The following is an 18,552-nucleotide window of genomic DNA, read 5'->3' as shown; positions in this document are numbered from 1 at the left end:
CCTTTGAAATATAAAAAACAGTTTACATTCTCCGTATCCCTTAGATTTACTCCCTCCATCGATTCGTCTTGCGATCATAACCCCCCGGGGGTTTGATACAAAGAATACTACAATGCTCCCACTCCGCCCACTCTCTCGATCCATCATCACCGGACCGTCGCGAACGATTGCTGTAAGGTTATGTACCTATACTACGGCTACGGCTCGGCGGGGGTTATCGGGTTATAGACCACCGGTTCGTGCGACGAATGTTGCCGTTGTGCGAAGGGTGGGGGTGAGGAGGTATATTAAACAGGCGGATGGGGCTGGGACTGTTGAGGTTGTTACTTTCGAGGAGGTGAGTGGTGGTATCGGATCCAGGCTTGGGATTGAGTTGATGGCGTTTTGGGATCGTGCAGGTTAAAAAGTTATCTGATAACCCGGAGGATGGACGGTTAATCGTCGGTATGACATCCCCGATCTTTATTTCTTAAAATTACTAAACCCCGTGCTTTTTTTTTATAGACGTCCGCGAACCCCACGAGCTCCAGAAATCCGGAATAATCCCGAATAGTATCAACATCCCCTTCAGCACCGCCCCGGACGCATGGTTCCTACCGCCGGATTCCTTCGAAGATAGATTCGGTATCGAAAAACCCTCGGAAGATACGGAGTTGGTGTTTAGTTGCAAAGCGGGGATCAGGGGGAATTCGGCGGCTAGGATTGCGAGGGAGGCGGGGTACGGGAAGGTCAAGAGCTACGAGGGGAGTTGGATCGATTGGGCTAAGAACAGTAGGTTTTATTGTTTGATTCGATTTTATTGAGCGGAGGGGGCTGACCGATTGTGGATGGGTAGCTGGTGCGCCGACGTATTAGGTGAGGGGCGGTATCGATATGGATGGGAGGGGTTAGGATGGGAATCATGAAGCAGAGTAGATTGGAACCGCCGCGTGACTTGGTATTATAATACGAACTATGTACGATATATATTCTATAACGATCTTCCGAACCTCACCTATGAGGCCTCCACATCGCAACCACAGGCACCCATCCGTACACCCACTCCACAACCGGCACATCCCCCTTCTGTCCCACCGCCCTCCCCATCACCCTCTCCTCCCCCAACAACTCCAAACACCCGGGTTCCTTCCTCTCCACCCCTTCCCAAAAAGTCCTATACCCCGCCAGCATGCGATCGTACGTAACCAGCACACCGAGGTGATAAAACCCAATGCTGACGAGTAAATGCCACCACGCGTGTCCCTGAGGGTTGAATGTTGCGTATGCCCATTCGAGGCCGTGGGGGGTGAAGGAGGGGTAGGGGAAGGGGATCTGACTGATGTAGGAGCAGAAGTTTAGGTCGGTACTCCAGATTGCTATCGCGGTGATGTAGAACCAAAGCCCTCGTTTGTGAAGCTTTTTGACGGAGGTTTGGTGGCGTTGTAATAAAGATTTATAGACCGCTTCTGAGTGACAGTCTTTTATGTAGCCGATGCCGCGGGGGTGGGAAGGGTCCGAAGCCTCCTGTGAGATTGTGTAGGTTAAAAAGAACCCAGCCAACTCCACCGATCCGAAAAGGATATGAAAAACAAGGAATTGACTCGGCCCCCGGAATAAAGTGACCAACAAACTGCATGTAACCGCGTGTACCAAAAACGTGGTTGAAATAATCGGTGTATACGCTTCTCCACGACCAGTACGCCGTAGCGAGGGTACCAAATAGTTTGCGACCCATCCCATTGATTTCGATATCGATTCGGTATTTTTTGACGAACCGGCGAGAGGGAAAGGATCGTATCTCCCCACGAGACCGGTGGACAAATGTAATATGGCGGTCCAAACCATAGGCACCTCATCGAACGCCTGGCTCCACCATTGTAAACTCCCATGAAACGCCACGGACCCCCATCCGACGATTTGCAAAGCGAACCAGGTAAGCCATATCCTGTTTATCCCTATCAACCCCGGGTTTTCCTGTAAAGGATCATAGATCTCCGGGTCTTCGCGACGGGGTTTGGGCGTGCGGTTTACGTTTTGGGAAAGATGGGAGAGGGAGTATTGGCCTAGGAGGCCGAAGAGGACCATGAATAGGGAGCTGAGGGAGTTGAAGAATTCGGCGACAAAGAAGGTTATGAGGTAGTCCGGTTCACACCAGTTTACGGAGGAGGTCGGGGGACCCCAGAGGCCGTGGGAGGCGGGGGGCCGGGGGTGGAAGATGGAGGATATGGTCATTGTTCATGAGGCTGGATGAACTGTCGACTTGACGGGGGTAGGAAGCACGTTTTGTTAGCGACACTTTAGGATATACCCAAGTACATGAAAACTTACGAGTTATCTATATATGATATCTGTCCGGCTATCTTTGGTGAAGCTGGCATGCGCTTGATATAATATCACCGATGCACGTCCACGTCCGTGTTACATGGATATCGAACGAAGAATGCAGAGAAATAAAACCGCATACCTCCATTGCATTGTCTGCATCCCGGTTGACCTTTTCAGATCCTTCGGTGGTCAGCCTCGGTCCACCAGCTTGGTCGACATGGTCTTGGTTGAACCGTTTATCGTCTAGCACGTATGCACGATTGCGGAAACTTACGATCGAGCGAGCGAAGGATAAACCCTTGTAATTGACTTGGAACGGAATACAACGCGTGTACATGCCGCAAGCTGACAGATGCGGAACTGCAAAGTCCCGTCGACGCCAACATTGTTCATCATGGCTATCGTCGGCTCGTGTTTCTACGGATTGCTGTTGTCAACCTTACCACCGACGATGTCTCTGGTCGTATTGTGGCGGTGGTGGCGGTGCACACGGTCGCGGTGACGTCAAGCACGTTCGCTTCCTCGGACAAACAAATTGTGGCGGTGGCTTTCTTTCATCCCATTCTGTCTCTCTTTCAAGCTGAACAAAACCCACACTTTCAATTCTATAGAATTCGTGTTTCAGATTGAACGACTTCCCTTCCTTTCTTTCGACATCCCTCATCCATTGCTTTTGAATATCACCTGAGGTCGTCATCTTGTGTTTTTGCGGCGAAGTGCATGCTTATATTATAAGCTGCTGAGGATTATCTGCGTAAGCTATCTTTCGGTCGCCGCTTCCTCCCAGCTTCGGAGCGCTAGTTCAACTTGCAACATTCGTCGGCAGCACTACAACCTTACTCACGGTCGCTTTGGATCTTTAGTTGAGTTGAGGACCTTGTATATAAGACGGGGGTAACTAACCCACTCCTTTTTTATTCCCATGCTCAAGACTGTCTATTCCATCGCTGCCCGGGTTTTCAATTATATTCTCGACATCATGGTAAGTGCCTACCTAACATACTACTATTGCCTTCTCTGTGGATTTATATATACTGACGTCCTTGTAAAAAAAAAGGCCCAAATACTCCGTCAAATCGTCGCCGGTCCTAGAATAAAGCACCCGGAGACCGGTCTCGACCTCGTCTATGTCACCGATAACAGTACGTCTCTATCCCTCCCAAGATCCCACAACGTGTATTGATCGCCGTCGGGTTCATATTACAGTAATAGCAATGTCCATGCCCGCCGCCTCCGGCGCAAAACTCTACTACCGCAACCCCCTCTCCAAAGTCGTCGAATTCCTCGAAAAAGAACACGCCGCAAACTGGGCGGTCTGGGAATTCCGCGCCGAAGGCACGGGATACGACGACTCCGCATTTCACAACCGAGTCTTCCATTCCCCCTGGCCTGACCACCACCCCCCGCCGTTCGCTTTGATCCCAAATATTATGGCATCGATGAGGAATCATTTGAAACAGGGGCCGGAGAAGGTTGCCGTGGTACATTGTAAAGCGGGGAAAGGGAGGACGGGGACGGTCACCTGTTCTTATTTGATTTCGGAGGAAGGGTGGAGGAAGGAAGATGCGCTCGAGAGGTTTACGAAGAAGAGGATGAGGCCGCAGTTTGGTGCTGGGGTTTCTATTCCTTCGCAATTAAGATACGTGGATTATGTGGCAAGATGGGTATCCGAATTCTCGAAAATATATGTCGAAAGATCGGTGGAGATTATGGAGGTGCACATATGGGGACTTCGGGAGAACGTAAAGATCGCGATATTGGGGTACGTGGATGAAGGGAAGACGATAAAGAACTTTCACAGCTTTACGAAGGGTGAAAAGGTATTGGTTGATGCGGACGAGGAGAATAATAGTCAGATGGTCATATATAAACCAAAAAATAGGGTTGTACTGCCGACGAATGATGTTTGTATCGATCTTGAGAAGAGGACCAGAGCTGCTGCTGGGTGGACTTTTGTATTACCCCCCTTCCCTCCCCACTACCATTCGTTGTTATGCATACTAATAGTGAAAAAAAAAATTCGGAATAGGTCTCCGCCCTAGCTCACTGCTGGTTCAACTGCTACTTCGAAGGCTCCGGCCCCACCACAACCTCCGGCGTCTTCACCCAAGACTGGGAAAAAATGGACGGCCTAAAAGGCACCCTAAAAAAGGGAATCCGCATCTTTGACAAAATCCAAATAGTCTGGAAAGTAGTCGAAGATCTTGAATCCCACACAATCGGAGAACCCGGACCCGGAGAACCGGTGACTGGAACTCATAAAGCCATGGAAAACAGAGGGGAAACGGAACAGATGGATCCGTTGAGTAATAGGGATTTGGGACTCGTACCTATTGATAAAGATGATGATACTTCTTCTTCGGGGGGGTTGTTGTCGGCTTCGAGACCGGGGAGTTTGACGAACAGTATGGAGAATTTGGTGATGAAGGATAAAGAAGATGCGGAGAGGGAGTATAGAGGCGATGAATCGGAAACAGATACCGAATCGCTAAGGCCGAGCGATTCCGTCTCCATCACAGCTGCAAAACCCGGGTCGGCTAGTACGGCGGGGACGAATAGGTCTTTAACAAGATCGGGAGAAGATTCGATATATTCGCCTTCAACCGCGAATTGGACAACAAGCGATTCTTCGACTAGTACAACCACGAATCATGAACCTGCGAACACTGATCTTCAACAAACACCTACGGAAAATGGACAGGGTATTCAGCGATCCACCCACAAAAACCATCCTTCAACCTCCACCGTACCGACAATAACCACCACCCCACCTCCACAACCATCCCAAGAAAGAAATCCACCAAAACAGACGGTAATCGTAGCACACTCGGATCCGGGCCCATCAGCAGAAAGTACCATAGAAGAGGCTATTACGCAAAAACCCGAAGGCCCTTCGAGGGTAATTACGGCATCAACCGGTAACGGCGAAGTACTCGTATCCACAGAACCGGAGGGGGATGCGAAGTTGGGTCTTAAGGTTGGGAGACTCGTACAGGCCGAGCCGAAGGAAATGGCGAGTTGAGTTTGTGGGTTAGTACTGTAGCGGATGCATAGCGTGTAGGTCACCATTATGCTTTTTCTTAGTTTTGAGATGTCGATGGGCATTAGAATGGGGGTGTGAGCGGGCGTGCTTTAGGGGCGTTCGGTGGGTTGGTCGTTGAAATACCTAGATGGTTTGCTGTTAAAGCTCTGTTTTTTCTAATGTATTGTCTTTTGCTCCGTACCGGCATCGGTGGTTTTATACCATATCCTTCCGCTGCTATTTGGGGTACATAACATATACAGTATATATCACCTTGTTATCTATATATACTCCGGCACATTATGTAACGTTCCCATTTAATTAAAAAGTAATATTATTCCAAAATAACAAGAAAGAAAAGAAACAAAGGATTGGACTTCAGCAAAGCCAAATCGTACTCTGTCTAAAGCCTCTACAAATCCATCCATCCAAAAAAAGTTAAAGGGAAAACAAAAAAGGCTGTCCACTACCCCGAGACACCACTCCTCCATGCATGCCATGTTGCAAAGGGGCTGTTATGCAAGCATCATGTTAAAGCCAATTAAAAAACAGATAATTCAGAACGAAAAGGAAAACGGTCCAAGAATGCCCAATGGAAAAAGTAGAAGAAAAAACAAAAAAAAAAAAACAAGCTGGATCCAATAAATAAATGCGGGTGGGAAAGGGAACCAAGCTTTTATTAACATCGTTATTTCTGTGGCCAGGATCACTTAGAGAACCTGCCCAATACCTCTCTCTCACATTTGCATCGTATCTTCGTATTCACCCCTCCCCATTGGTAACCAAGGCCGTACAGTTTCGTCAATCTCAAAGTTGCCCCTCAATTATTCCGCGCAAAGTAGTAAGTTAAAAGGTTCTTCTGACCCTCCGTCAACCCTTCCAAACACTCCTTCCATAGCCTCGCCTCTCCTTCCTCAACATCTCTATTCTTAACAAACCCCTTCCTGACCCCAACGCAAACTTCAACGACAGCCCTCCTTACCTCTGGATCTTCATCTTCCATATATTTCTTCGCGATAGCTCCAATAGCAGCCCACTGACTCTCGAGATCCTCTTCATCGCTGTCTTTGACAAATGCCGCCAACGTTTTCAGAGCGAGGACGTTGGACCCCACTTTCTTCTTCCCACCCCCTTCAGCAGCGTCCGGTGTCGTCATCATCAAGAAACTAGTAATAGTTGGTAAAGCGATCCCGGAATCCGCAACACCCTTCACATAATCCTCAACCGTGTCATCGATGTTGGTGCTGACGGGGCTTTGGGTCGGGTATTCCCCTCGAAGCTTGAATGCGACTGGGAAAACACTGTGTTCTCGTCCTGTGAAGTACGGCGTAGCCTTATTCATCAAAAGTCGGAGTAGTTGAACTCCTTGTGTACGAACGTCGGCGAGTTCTTCGGCGGTTTTGGTCGAGCCCCCGGTAAACGGCTCACCTAAGAATTCGAGGAGAGAGTCGAGCATTTCCTCAAAAGTTTGCCCGCCAGCCCAGAAGTCAATCGCATCTTTGTTCTCTTGTTGCTCCCTCTTAGCCGGGTTGTCTCTGACGATAGCACACAACCTTCGAAGGCCATGGGAATCGATGTCCCCGTCCTTCAATTTGCGAAGATAATTCTGGAGGCTCTGAAGTTGCTGTTCAGGTGTCTTGCCAGCCGTCGTGGAGGCTCCGAAATCTAAGAGAATATTGTTAATTATATTCTAGTTTTCTGCAAATGGAGGTGGGAAGTCGTACTCTTTTGTCTCGGACGCACACTATTCGTGATATTGGCGAGTGGCTCCGGAGACCTTGTCACGTTGACGCCTGGTTTTGATGGGGTGGGATCTTGGTAGACCTGAATCAAATCTTTGTCCTTGCTGTTTGTAGAACTAAGCCCATTTGTAGTACTCTTTTTGGTCGTTGATAAGAAATCTGGGATATCAAGACTTCCGCTGGACGATGTTCTGGTTTCTGTGGCGGCAGGCGCGGCCGACGATGCAGTAGAAGGGACGATGTTTAGGTTGGCGAGGGCACTCATTGGGTTGATCATGGTTAATTCTTCATCCTCGGTTATGAAGTCGGTTTTCTGCGAAACGTCTGGGATATCAATGCTACGATTGGGTCGCGGTGGAGGCGGCATTTCGTTGACAGAGGGTATTATCCCGAGGACTTTTTCAACGTGCGCGACTTCCTCTTCAATCTTTGAGGCACCCTCGCTTTCATCCTTCATTCCCCAAGCCTTCTTTAGATCTCGTTGTATAGCAGGGTCAAAAGTTGCGAGAATCCGGTCGAAGACTACAGGGTTTCTCTTTTTAATATTCTTGAGTATATTCGTGAGGGGGGTGAAGTTTGGTTGTTTCGTGGACGGAACCATTGGAACTAGCCTATTGATAAGAAGCTTGTAGGTGTCTGGTTGGTCCAAATAATCATTAGGCTTGATTTTGTCGCCACCAACAAGGGTATTCATCCATTCAAGAGCCCCGTGTAGGATACGTTTCCTCTGGACAGAGGTAAAAGACATGGCGCCCGGGAGCATCTTCCGTGACATAGCGCCACCAGAGCCCATACTCGTGATAACCTTGAACAAAAGTTCTGCGGATTCGGCGGGTGTAAGAAGTTCTTTGAGAGATGCGAGGCTTTTCGTTGGATATGGCCTTGGGTGTTCCGTTTCGTCGACTTCGTTAAGAAGCAGTACGCGCGGGACTATTTGGTCGTAACCGACGAACCTGACGAGCTCAGGAAGGACCTCGGGCGCAAGAACACTCTCGACGACTTCAGTATGGGGATCATTTAAAAGTTTCTGAAGAGCCGGGGCAAGCTGATCGCTGGTGGGTACGGGTGGTTTCTTCTCATAGTTAGGCGGCGTACGACCGGCTAGGGCACAGCCTAAGACAACTATTCCCTCCAAACGAACTTTGTGGTCTGCATGGGATAGCTGCTCTAGAATTGTCAATTTTCGGGAGCTGAGAGGGCTTGCTCGAACGGTTGTTCGGATAACTCTTGTTGAGCCTGGTGGGGAGGTAGCAGATGATTTTTTATAGCTCGAGGCAGAAGGCGAGAAACCAGACCGGGCTGACGAGGAAGGGCTCATTGCTCGATTGCCGTTCATTCTTTCCAACGTTCTTTCAATAGCATTAGCAGAATCTCCATTACTACTTGATGATGCTGGCCTCTTTGCTTCGTCAACGCGAATTGAGAGCTGGGATTTAGGTCGCATGGGGCGACTAGGGCGGACAGGGGCGGAAGATATACCGGACTTTTCTGTTGCAGTTTGGGCAGACGAGGATGAGCCGGCGCTCTGGGGTCCGGAAAAAGAATGAGCGGGTTCAAGCTTTGGTGCTTGTTTTGCTTGGGCGGCAGCAGCGGCCTCTTTGCGGCGTGCAGCGATTTGCTCCTTGATCGAAGGTCGAGCTGTAGCCGATGTGCCGCCACGGGTAGTTCCTGGTCGGGACGAAGGACCAGCACTGGAACTTGCGGCAGCACTGGCGCCGGAGCTGCCGTTTGGGTTGTCCTTGTCAAGCAATTTGCGTGTGTTTGCATCTTGAGCTTCTAAAATACTATTTTCATCTTAGTAACTTTCCAAGACAAAACCAACGCGATGTGAACTTACACAGTGGCGCGATCGGGGAAGAGGTCGAAGTAGATCCAGAAGGCCGCACGCCCACTCTCTCGGACAGTTGGGTTCGAATCTACTAATACCTTCTTCAACCCGTCTTCGAGCTTTTTAATACCGTCTCCATGGTCAAGGATATACTTTTCATGCGCATGGGCTTCGACTAGGACCTTAAACCACAATGTCGCATATAGTCTAGGCTGGATATTCTTGTCCGTGCAGGCACCGTAGAGATAATTCGGAATCTTATGGTGATAAGAAGTCTTTGCGAATATGACTGCGCATGCGACATTTGCGGCTTCCGCAGTGATTTTCTTCGTACCACCGCACAATTTGATCATGTTCGGCAGGATTATGTCGACAGTTGGGTCCATTCCAGGTCCCAAGACTAGAAATAGGTCCTTCACGCACTGACAGCCTTTTGTTGCAACGGTTGTTCGAAGCGATTTAGCCACGTTGACAAGCCCATCGCACAGTGTCTTTATCCCAGCGGAAAATATGGCAGGATGGTCAGCGGGGGCGTTCCCCCTTAGGAGTTCCCGAATTCTGGTAACATGTTTCTCTCGTGCTGCCCAATTTTGTTCCGTTTCTTTGCCTGAGAGGTCCGCTAACATGCCATTTAGTTCATTCTCAAGTTCTCGGCCAGTATTGGCGTATGCTGGCTTCATCTCATCCATGGCAACACCCGCAATGGAGTTGAGAAAGGCACTTTTGGCGGCCGGCCGTGCCGGCTTCTCATCTTTGGACTTGTCTTTTTCAGTCTTAACAGAACTTCTCATGTCGGGGCCGCTGATGTTTTCGATGATGTACGTTGCAATGGTTTTGCGAACTTGATGCTCAGTAATCGACTTTTGTAAATCGGCTTTTGCTGGACCTGAAGCGGATCTAAGGTTCACAGAAATCAGTTCCCATTCAAACGACGTCATAAACTTAGAGTTGCGAAACATGTATCGCACGCCTTTCGTGAACAAACTCACTTGAACAAATCCACGACAACGTGTTTCGCTTTTTCTCTTACTCCGTCACTCGCATCCTCGAGTAACCTAACGAGTAGACTGGTATATGGCTTGATTGAGAGCTGCCCGCCATACAAGGCATGCACTCTAACCAACCATTCCAAGCTGGACTCCTTAAGTCTGGCATTCTTGCTTGTCAGGCCCGTTTCACGGATGATCCTCTCGGTCTCAACGGACGCGACAGTCCATATATCAACAACCGGGGAAAGTGCCATTTCCCGAATACGCTCTTTCGCATCGCCCATCTTGTCCAAGAGAAGCGGGAGGAGGTCGATGGACAGACGTTTCAGAAGGGTGGCATCGTTAGCCCGACACCGTTTAACCAGATATCCGAGGCAGCTGAGAGAGTGTTGGAATAAAATCATATTGGATGCCTGGGACATGCCGATGCGAACGGCGGAAAAGGTGGGTTCGGTGGCATTTGCATCGATGCCATAGTGCTTGATCTTTTGTTTTGCCTGAACAAGATGGTCGACTTTGAGGGCGTCGTCTATAAGGGGTCACCGAAAATGGAATCAGTAAAAGGTTTCAATCGAAGGCTGGTCCGAGGTCCGGTTGGTCGCGTACCTCTGTTGGAGCGGATGAGAGTCAGAAGCGTATTCGCTTCATCCTCGCCGAGGTTTTCACCCATGATGACTGATATCAGCTGCTACCACTACGTGATAAGCAGTGGGAAGTCGGGGCGACTGTCGTCGTCGAGTTTTGGCGGCCTAAGGATAGATTTTTGGTGTCCGAAGGGAGAAATAGGGAATGGTGGGATCAGGAGATGATGTCGATGAGAAGTGGAGGAGGAGGTAAAATTAAGGTGCGAATCGATTGGATGGAGTGGCTGCAAAGATATGCGGGCTAAAGCGAGTGGCCAGGGTCAATGCAATGCGCGAAATCATATAAACACCATGCCTGCCTAGGTGAAACATATACTCACATTCGAGTTCAGCAAGATGAAGTTGGAGATAGAGCCGTGATAGTTTAATTTGGGTGATTCAGAGTGAAGTCGCAAGATGAGGGGCGTCGATGGTGATGAAGAGGGAATTGGAGGTTGGAACAAAGCCGTTGGGGGCTTTCTGGGCTGCGCCTCTGTCGTTATGCCGCATCTTTGTGTACATATAAACACTGCCGCTCTGTTGCTATCGCCAGATCGGATGGTTACCAACACATCGACGCCTCTCGCAACACAAAAAAACACTCACCCAAAACTGTGCAGCTGCATCAAGAAGATATCGTTTAGTCTCGTGACCCATTCTTGATATCGTTTTTAAGTTCGGAACCCATTCCGATTGCATTGTGCTACACGTGCTTTCGATAGTTACTATCGATCCCAGGAATTTCACCATGGCGGATACGTCGGAGCCTTCAATACACTTCGTAACGTTGGGAATGTTCATTATTGACCAGATACATTTCCCTGCTTCTGGACGAGTCGTAGACGATATCATTGGTGGCGCCGGCACGTTTGGTATAATCGGCGCTCGTCTTTTCTCACCACCACCCGAACTCTCTAGAACTCTTAGCTGGATTGTAGACGTAGGTAACGACTTTCCAGATGAGATTAAACATGAGCTTGAGCGGTGGGATACCAGTCTAATTTTACGAAATACGCCAGAACGAAAAACTACGAGAGGTAAAAAATCAGTATCCACGTCCTAAATGTATTCATCTATTTTATGGCATATAACTGACCAGCGATTTAGGCTGGAACTCGTATGGCCCCGCCGATTTCCGATCATTCAAGTATCTTACGCCGAGATTGCGTCTGACGCCCGATGATTTTGCTAATACCCCTTTGATCAATTCCTTATCATTTCATTTGATATGCTCGCCAGGCCGGTGCCGGGACATTATCAACTCGCTTTCTTCATTGAGGAGTTCTTCCAAAGAGCCAATTCTGCTTTGGGAACCGGTCCCGGATTTCTGTACACCAGCAGAACTTTCTACTTGCCTTGAAGTTCTCAAGTTGACATCCGTCGTTTCCCCCAATGCTGCGGAACTAGGAGGATTTTACGGACTACCAGAATCCGAAGCGAAGAGGGAATCTATTGAGATCAATGCCGAAAAGTGGTATCTCTCCGGGATCGGGCCGGACAGCAATGGACCTATCATCGTCAGAGCGGGGAAAGACGGCTGTTATATTAGATACAAGGAGGGAAGGAAATGGTTACCTGCATATTTTGATGGCGAACATAGTGCACAAGTTGTAGATCCGACGGGAGGAGGAAATTGCTTCGTAAGGGTTCATGGTCCCTTACTTACCGTAATGACCGCAAAGCTAACCAGTGAATATTATAGATTGGCGGCCTAGCAATAGGATTAGTGAGAACCAAGGATGTCGTCTTTGCCGCAGCATATGCTACTGTCGCAGCTTCATTTGCCATAGAGCAAATTGGTATGCCGGTGTTATCGCACCGTGAGGGAATAGAACTATGGAATGGAGTAGAGGCAAAGGAAAGACTGAGGGAATATATGGGACGAGTCAATATAAAAGAGTATACCAGTTAAACTAACACGCTTAGAGCCTAAAAGCCTACGAGCCTACAATATATTGGCAGACAGAAAGTGTCATCTACAGGGCCGTGTGCTGCTGCGGGTTTCATAGCATATTCTAGACTCTCCCGCAAGCTCAAATTCTAGTATAAAGCCTTGCCTCTAGACTAGTATAAAGCCTAGGTTCCCTTATCCTTTTTCTTTCTTCTTCCTCAGAACACACTTCTAACTTATCTCATCTGATATCCTCTTAACTTCTAAATTCATCACATATAATAGCAGCTGCACGCCAAAATCCTAGAGCTTACTGACCCGCGGCAAGTTGAATATTACCTCCTATATTTTATACTTACGCAGGGGTATATTCAGCCCAATAAGCACCTAACTATATACATGGAGAATTTCTATGCCTTGTTCGATCTAGGAACGCGAGGGCCAGTATATTGGAAAGCTTCGTCCAGCCGTGACTCAAGAAAGCCAAGACATGCAATTCTCGACTTACCATATAGCTCACCGGACGAGACTTCACTCTCTATATCCACTTGGGTTCGCACTTAAGTACTTCCTACAGTTCATGGGGACACTAGAGCCAGCTCCGTTCCACGCGTCCATGGTCTCGAAATACCATACACATATAATACATCAAATTCTAGCGAGTGATACCACCTCGACACTATTTAAAATTGATGCTTAGGGAGGGCGACGAACTGAATGGATCCCTCTATCACAAATACCACGAACATAAATATAACAGCGATTTTGGCTTAAACAACGGCGACGCGGAGAACCATATGTCTCAGATACCAAGGAAGCTAAAAAAAAAAGTACGTGAGGGGAAGGGAACGGTGTGGATTTGAATGGGGTGACAGGTGATGATGATGGTCTGGGAGGAGATGAAGAGAATAAATAATCCTACAGTGGTAGGTACCGCGCATATATATTTGGCAACTAATATGACCCAGCGCCAGTGTCATGATCGTACGACACAAAAGCAAAAGTTGCGATGCAGATGCTTTGGGGTACAGGGTTTTTGGTGAGCAGGGGATATATCACCGGGATACAAAGCTTATAAAGCCCGGGAACACATCGGACCCACGGGACAGCTTATCCCATGGTTATATATTATAGAATGCCAACGAAGCTAAAGTGAAATTAGTTGAGAGGTCACATGATATCTCCGTTCTGTCAATCTAAGCTAACAGTTAATCTCGCCTGGGCTATCCAGTCCATGCCAAGGCAGTTGTGCCGTGCACGGCTTGCGCTGAATGAGATAGGAAATGCTGAGGAATATACCGCAAGACGGGGTTTGCCGGTGATAAACAATTTTGATGTTTGCAAGGAACTCTTTAATGAGAATATTAAATGGTGAGTATACTAGTAACTAGTACTTTGCACCATGTATGTCGTATTACTAATGAACTTTGAGAGTTTTTTTTTGATATTATTTCGGTACTTGTATTGGTGTAGGCAGCAAGACCTAGCCGCATTGCATTGGCGTGGGTATCCTGTAGCTGTGAACATGGCCCAAAATTCGCAATTTGTAGTCGTAAAGTACGCGTCGTATTAGTAATCACAATCGGTTCAAAACGTAGTGAATGGATTATTAGTCTGTGATTAGCCATATTGGTAGGGCCAGCTTGTCCTACAAGGTTAGGCATGTGGCACAGCTACATAACATACGATTGATACTACTAGCTACTTAACCCAATTCCCCTACCAATAGTCGCCCAAATCTGCACCTGCCTCTGAATCAATCAAATCTAGAATCGAATCTTATCTGTTTCAACTAAACGTGAACGTTGAAATGTTGGAGCTTCAAGCCCTACAGCTCGAATTTCTTCGGTAGGCCAATTAATAGGTGCTCTTTAGCTTCTCCCAGTGCAGTTGCGGAGGTCGCTAGGGTATTAGAATTCTTTAATAACAAGTTTAAAATAACATATTTTTACAGGTCGTTTTTTCAGTCCCTAGGAAACACGATTAGGGAAAACGCGAAGCTACTTACGGTTGCAATCCTAGCAATAGCGGAGAGTGGATTGCCTGCAATTCTTTCGGCCCTTGGTTTTGGACCACTGGGGCCTACCGCTGGTACTCCCCCCTGGACCAGGTATTTGGATAATCCGACGGTCTGACAAACCCTTAAAATAGGCAGCATAGCTGCGGCGTGGCAATCGTCGATTGGAAATGTGGCTTCTGGTAGTCTTTTCGCCCTACTCCAAACAATCAGCATGACTTCCCCAGGTATCGAAATCCCGATTGGAATAGGTCTCGCTGGCGTAGTGTTCATTGTGGTAAACTATATTATCAATAATGAGCTCGAAAAGAACGAAGAATTGCGAAAGTTTGTTGAGGAGGAGAAGAACAAGATTCTCCGGGCTATGGAAGGAATGATGGCATATACCAGCCAAAAAGTCGGTCAATTAATCAATTCACCAGCGGTCCAGGATAGTTATCAATGGGCAATGGGTTTTGCTGCCAGGAATAGGGCGCGGATGGTTAAATTATGAATTCATTCGAGCAGTGGCTCAGAGGTTAACGAGTCCCTGTCTGCGTCACATAACTTCAAATATTGCCGTATTCCAATGAAATGTATAACACCAAAAGTTTACGTTTAGTGCCGGCGGAATGGGAAAATTATGTCATGTTTCCAGATGGACTCCTCGTATATATACGTTCTTTGCAATTTTTCGTCCCTAAACACTTGCATCTATTTTACGCACCCACCTGTCGACAGAATAGGGCGACTCTACTCGCTGCCTTAATTACCATCTACTCTTTCAACTACCTAAATAATTAACTCCGAGTACCAGTCTACACCTAAGTAATTCGGTTCTGGGGAAACGACTGGCTAATCGATCGGGTACTTCGATCATTAGAACTTAATCTACTTTCGAGTTTCGCAAGCTATCTTTGATTCCGATTATTAGATGCAAGGGCGAGTAGCTGAGAACGAAGGGGGAATACCCATCGTACCAGAACTGCAGCTCTTTAGACTTCCAGGCCTGAACGCTTATTTTGCGAATCTTAGGATGCCTTACGACACGTATGGAAACAAATATCGAGAACTACCGGTATACCTCCAAGATCGATACAGCAAACATAGGAGACTCACAATATCACAACATGCCACCAGCAGTTTGAAGATGTCGCACTATATCCCAAACGCGTTAAAAAAACACCATGTTAAATTGCTTCGGTGCGCCCCCGAAGCTAATGTTTAATTCGAGGTCGATAGAAATTCAAAGCTTGCTAACGAGGGTCCCTCTCGTCTCACTTTAGTTTACTATTCAGACCAATTTTATGCTCTGGGCCATCATAATCCCACCGCCGTAAGAACCGAAAAGTGGATACCAAACAAGCACATTCCTCCCAAAGGGTGAGCGAAGAAACAAAAGAAAACAGCCAACAATCGAATCTTCTGGTGCTAGCTATGGTAAATCAATCGGGATTTACCGGTGGAGGGCCTACGCAAGGTAATATTGTTTCGGACTAAACATTTTACAGCTAGGTATAGTGCACTTACACAAGTCTTATTTGATCAATAGACGGTTTTGCCAACGCCTGGGAAGGGATCATCGCGGTTTCAGTTTAATTACTGCGAGACTATGGCTACGATTGAAGGGATATATGCTACATCTGGGTGCATCTTTGTTGCATATATATACTTGTATAACGAGAAATCCGGTGGTAACAATGAGACCCGCTAGTGAAATCACTGACGAACTCATGGAAGAAGTTTTGGATAAGGCAACCTTCATGACATTTCCATCCGAGTTATCTCTAAAGGGAAATATCTAAAATGGTAGAATAAACTGCCGAAACTATTACTAACGTTATACAAAGGTTGGCCAGTCTATCAAGGGAATGGTAACGAGAGAAAGAGATTTAGAAGTGCAGACAAAGATAACGCTGAACAATGATTTCCTTATTCTCTCTAGGTAACTGAGTATATACTCCTGTATCTAGACGTTAAATCTAGGCCGTTTCCAAGCTCTGCTGTTTGTTTTTACACAATATTGTAATAATATTAAACAATACACTTAAGTACTGTGCTAGGAAAGTAGTGTTTTTCAATACCGTTCCAATCCGAATTAATGGTAAACCCTCACTTCTAATACAGTTGTAATCCGGATTGGATGCTGCAATACCGTATTAGGACGAAAAATCCGTATTAATACCGTAGCAATGAACACCCTCTTTCTGGCACGGTAGCTATATAGGGTCTGAGATTAGCGACATCCCGTTCTAATCATGACATCAGCAGTATCCTAGCTACCTACGTACTTACCTAGCCTCGTAATTTATAGCTGAATTAAGTCCTCGAGCCTAATTTTGTCCTACCTAGAGCCCAATTTTTGGGCAGTCTCGACTCCAGGCCAACACAATTACTTAATTCACTATAGGGCCACAGAGAACAATCAGAATGGCCTAGTAGCCTAATGGTTTATGGTCCTAGCTTTACGACCATGACCATGTTTTGTGGAACCACTCTCCTATCCTTTCCCAACCTTTGCTCTTTTAGAGTAGGAGCAATTAGATTATGATGCAATTGCCCAATCAGACTGGGCCCAAGTCGAGCATGGCAAAGAAACCTACGATCACTGTAGTGATAACGTAATAGGCGTACAGCCGGGTTAGTCCGTACCGCTCTATAAATAGGGGGTACGATGTGTTGGTATCTAGAACAACCGATCATCAATTATACAGACACAGACCTACATACATTCCGGACTCTACAGGGTAGACGTAAACCTTTATACGTTATTAGCACGACTTCTAAATTATTAAAAAAATCTCTACTATCTATACATCTCTAACTATACGTTATATATCCTATTATATAATTCAGGCGTCTCTAACCCTTAAACGGTATCGATACCTGTTTTTAATCGGAAGTTTACTTATATAAACGCATTAAAATATCGATTTTCCCCGCAGAGTATAGGCTGGCTCTAAACGGCATTAACTATTATACTTAGTATAAGCAGATTATATTATTTCTGCAGTTTTAATCGAAGTGCAGCTATATTTTAACCGATTTTATTGCGAATACGCCGATAAAACCCCCGACTGATACTTCTAAGACTATAGTCACTACAGTACCCACTATATTTACTACAATTATAACTGATAAAGCTGCAGAAAACCTTACTCTTATACTTATAAAGAAGTATAAAATGGCAAAAGCTATCGCCGAATAGCATATATAATAGTCCGTATACGAAGTAATCCGTTCAACGCTCTCTAACCACACGTCAGAAGATATAATAGACATAATTAAGAAGCGCTTTCGTCCGGATAGCTATACAGTCATAAGCGTATTTAAAACTCGCCTTAAAACTCTCTTTTTTAAGATCGATAAACGCGATATCTATATAAATGCACAGAAGTACTTTAAAGACGTTATCAACATACAAAAGAAACGTCGTTCTATTATAAGCGGAGAATTTAATAATTCTATCTTAATAAACGTAATACTCGGTGCTATCTATAAGTCCTTAAACGTAACTATTGAGACTTTCACTCGTATATTTATTACGATTATATCTTTTGATAAAAAGGATTGGACGTTTAGTAATTTTTAGAGTTTTATACTTCGCAATCTACTTATAGAGAAAAACGCGAAGGAGATACGGAAAAGCACGTTTAAGCTTAAAAATAAAAGTATATAAAAGCTGTAAATTATAATCGCAGACGTAGTAATTATTTATTCTGAGAAGAATAAAAGGAAGTTTAAATACACTATAGACTTTAATACGTCTTAAGAATTAGGATAAGACAACAATAAAAAAAGTCGTTTAAATAAAAATACACGAACTTCTAAATCGGGAGATTCTATACAGCTTAATCTTAACACCAAAGTAGGTAAGTATAATCTATATTTTATCTACGGTAAGACGAATTATCCAAAAGATAAGTATTATGTAAAATATCCTTATCTTAAATCTAAGAACTAGAAAATTAAGACTAGAATTAGAGCCTATACCGCTATATAAGAACTACGTAAAGCATTTATTTTTGTTAATGGTTCTACAGCTCGTAAGTACGCTGGAAAGTATGTAGGTCTGTATATATATGATTGATGATCGATCGTCTAGATCCTAATATATCGTAGATCCGCCTGTATTTATAGAGCGTGTAAAGCTACGA

The 18,552-nt window shown here is 46.0% G+C and overlaps 6 protein-coding genes across 6 annotated transcripts; 3 read left to right on the top strand and 3 right to left on the bottom strand.

Annotated features, from left to right (window-relative positions):
• Nucleotides 1-112: 112 nt before the first annotated feature.
• Nucleotides 113-855, top strand: DFL_000740 (uncharacterized protein; the record flags this gene model as incomplete). The annotated part of the gene is made up of 4 exons (XM_067636977.1): nt 113-337; nt 399-444; nt 505-771; nt 836-855. The coding sequence occupies 4 exons, from the start codon at nt 113-115 to the stop codon at nt 853-855; spliced, it is 558 nt and encodes a 185-aa protein (XP_067495291.1).
• A 135-nt stretch (nt 856-990) lies between these two features.
• On the bottom strand, nt 991-2,064 carry DFL_000739 (uncharacterized protein; the record flags this gene model as incomplete). The annotated part of the gene is made up of 1 exon (XM_067636965.1): nt 991-2,064. One exon carries the CDS (start codon nt 2,062-2,064, stop codon nt 991-993), a length of 1,074 nt encoding a protein of 357 aa, XP_067495290.1.
• Nucleotides 2,065-2,207: 143 nt separating this feature from the next.
• On the bottom strand, nt 2,208-2,690 carry DFL_000738 (uncharacterized protein; the record flags this gene model as incomplete). The annotated part of the gene is made up of 4 exons (XM_067636953.1): nt 2,208-2,238; nt 2,308-2,360; nt 2,444-2,484; nt 2,579-2,690. The coding sequence occupies 4 exons, from the start codon at nt 2,688-2,690 to the stop codon at nt 2,208-2,210; spliced, it is 237 nt and encodes a 78-aa protein (XP_067495289.1).
• Nucleotides 2,691-3,283: 593 nt separating this feature from the next.
• Nucleotides 3,284-5,326, top strand: DFL_000737 (uncharacterized protein; the record flags this gene model as incomplete). The annotated part of the gene is made up of 4 exons (XM_067636941.1): nt 3,284-3,286; nt 3,362-3,446; nt 3,511-4,259; nt 4,334-5,326. 4 exons carry the CDS (start codon nt 3,284-3,286, stop codon nt 5,324-5,326), a joined length of 1,830 nt encoding a protein of 609 aa, XP_067495288.1.
• An 820-nt stretch (nt 5,327-6,146) lies between these two features.
• Nucleotides 6,147-10,555, bottom strand: DFL_000736 (uncharacterized protein; the record flags this gene model as incomplete). Its single annotated transcript, XM_067636930.1, has 5 exons — nt 6,147-6,991; nt 7,051-8,852; nt 8,906-9,793; nt 9,886-10,414; nt 10,492-10,555. The coding sequence occupies 5 exons, from the start codon at nt 10,553-10,555 to the stop codon at nt 6,147-6,149; spliced, it is 4,128 nt and encodes a 1,375-aa protein (XP_067495287.1).
• A 701-nt stretch (nt 10,556-11,256) lies between these two features.
• Nucleotides 11,257-12,420, top strand: DFL_000735 (uncharacterized protein; the record flags this gene model as incomplete). Its single annotated transcript, XM_067636918.1, has 3 exons — nt 11,257-11,545; nt 11,616-12,148; nt 12,211-12,420. The coding sequence occupies 3 exons, from the start codon at nt 11,257-11,259 to the stop codon at nt 12,418-12,420; spliced, it is 1,032 nt and encodes a 343-aa protein (XP_067495286.1).
• Between the last annotated feature and the right edge of the window lie 6,132 nt (nt 12,421-18,552).

This window comes from Arthrobotrys flagrans, assembly GCF_004000055.1.
Source record: "Arthrobotrys flagrans strain CBS H-5679 chromosome Unknown unitig_15, whole genome shotgun sequence".
Taxonomy (NCBI): Eukaryota; Fungi; Ascomycota; class Orbiliomycetes; order Orbiliales; family Orbiliaceae; genus Arthrobotrys; species Arthrobotrys flagrans.
Note: the sequence above shows the minus strand (reverse complement) of the source record. Positions and strands in the feature narration are given on the sequence as shown.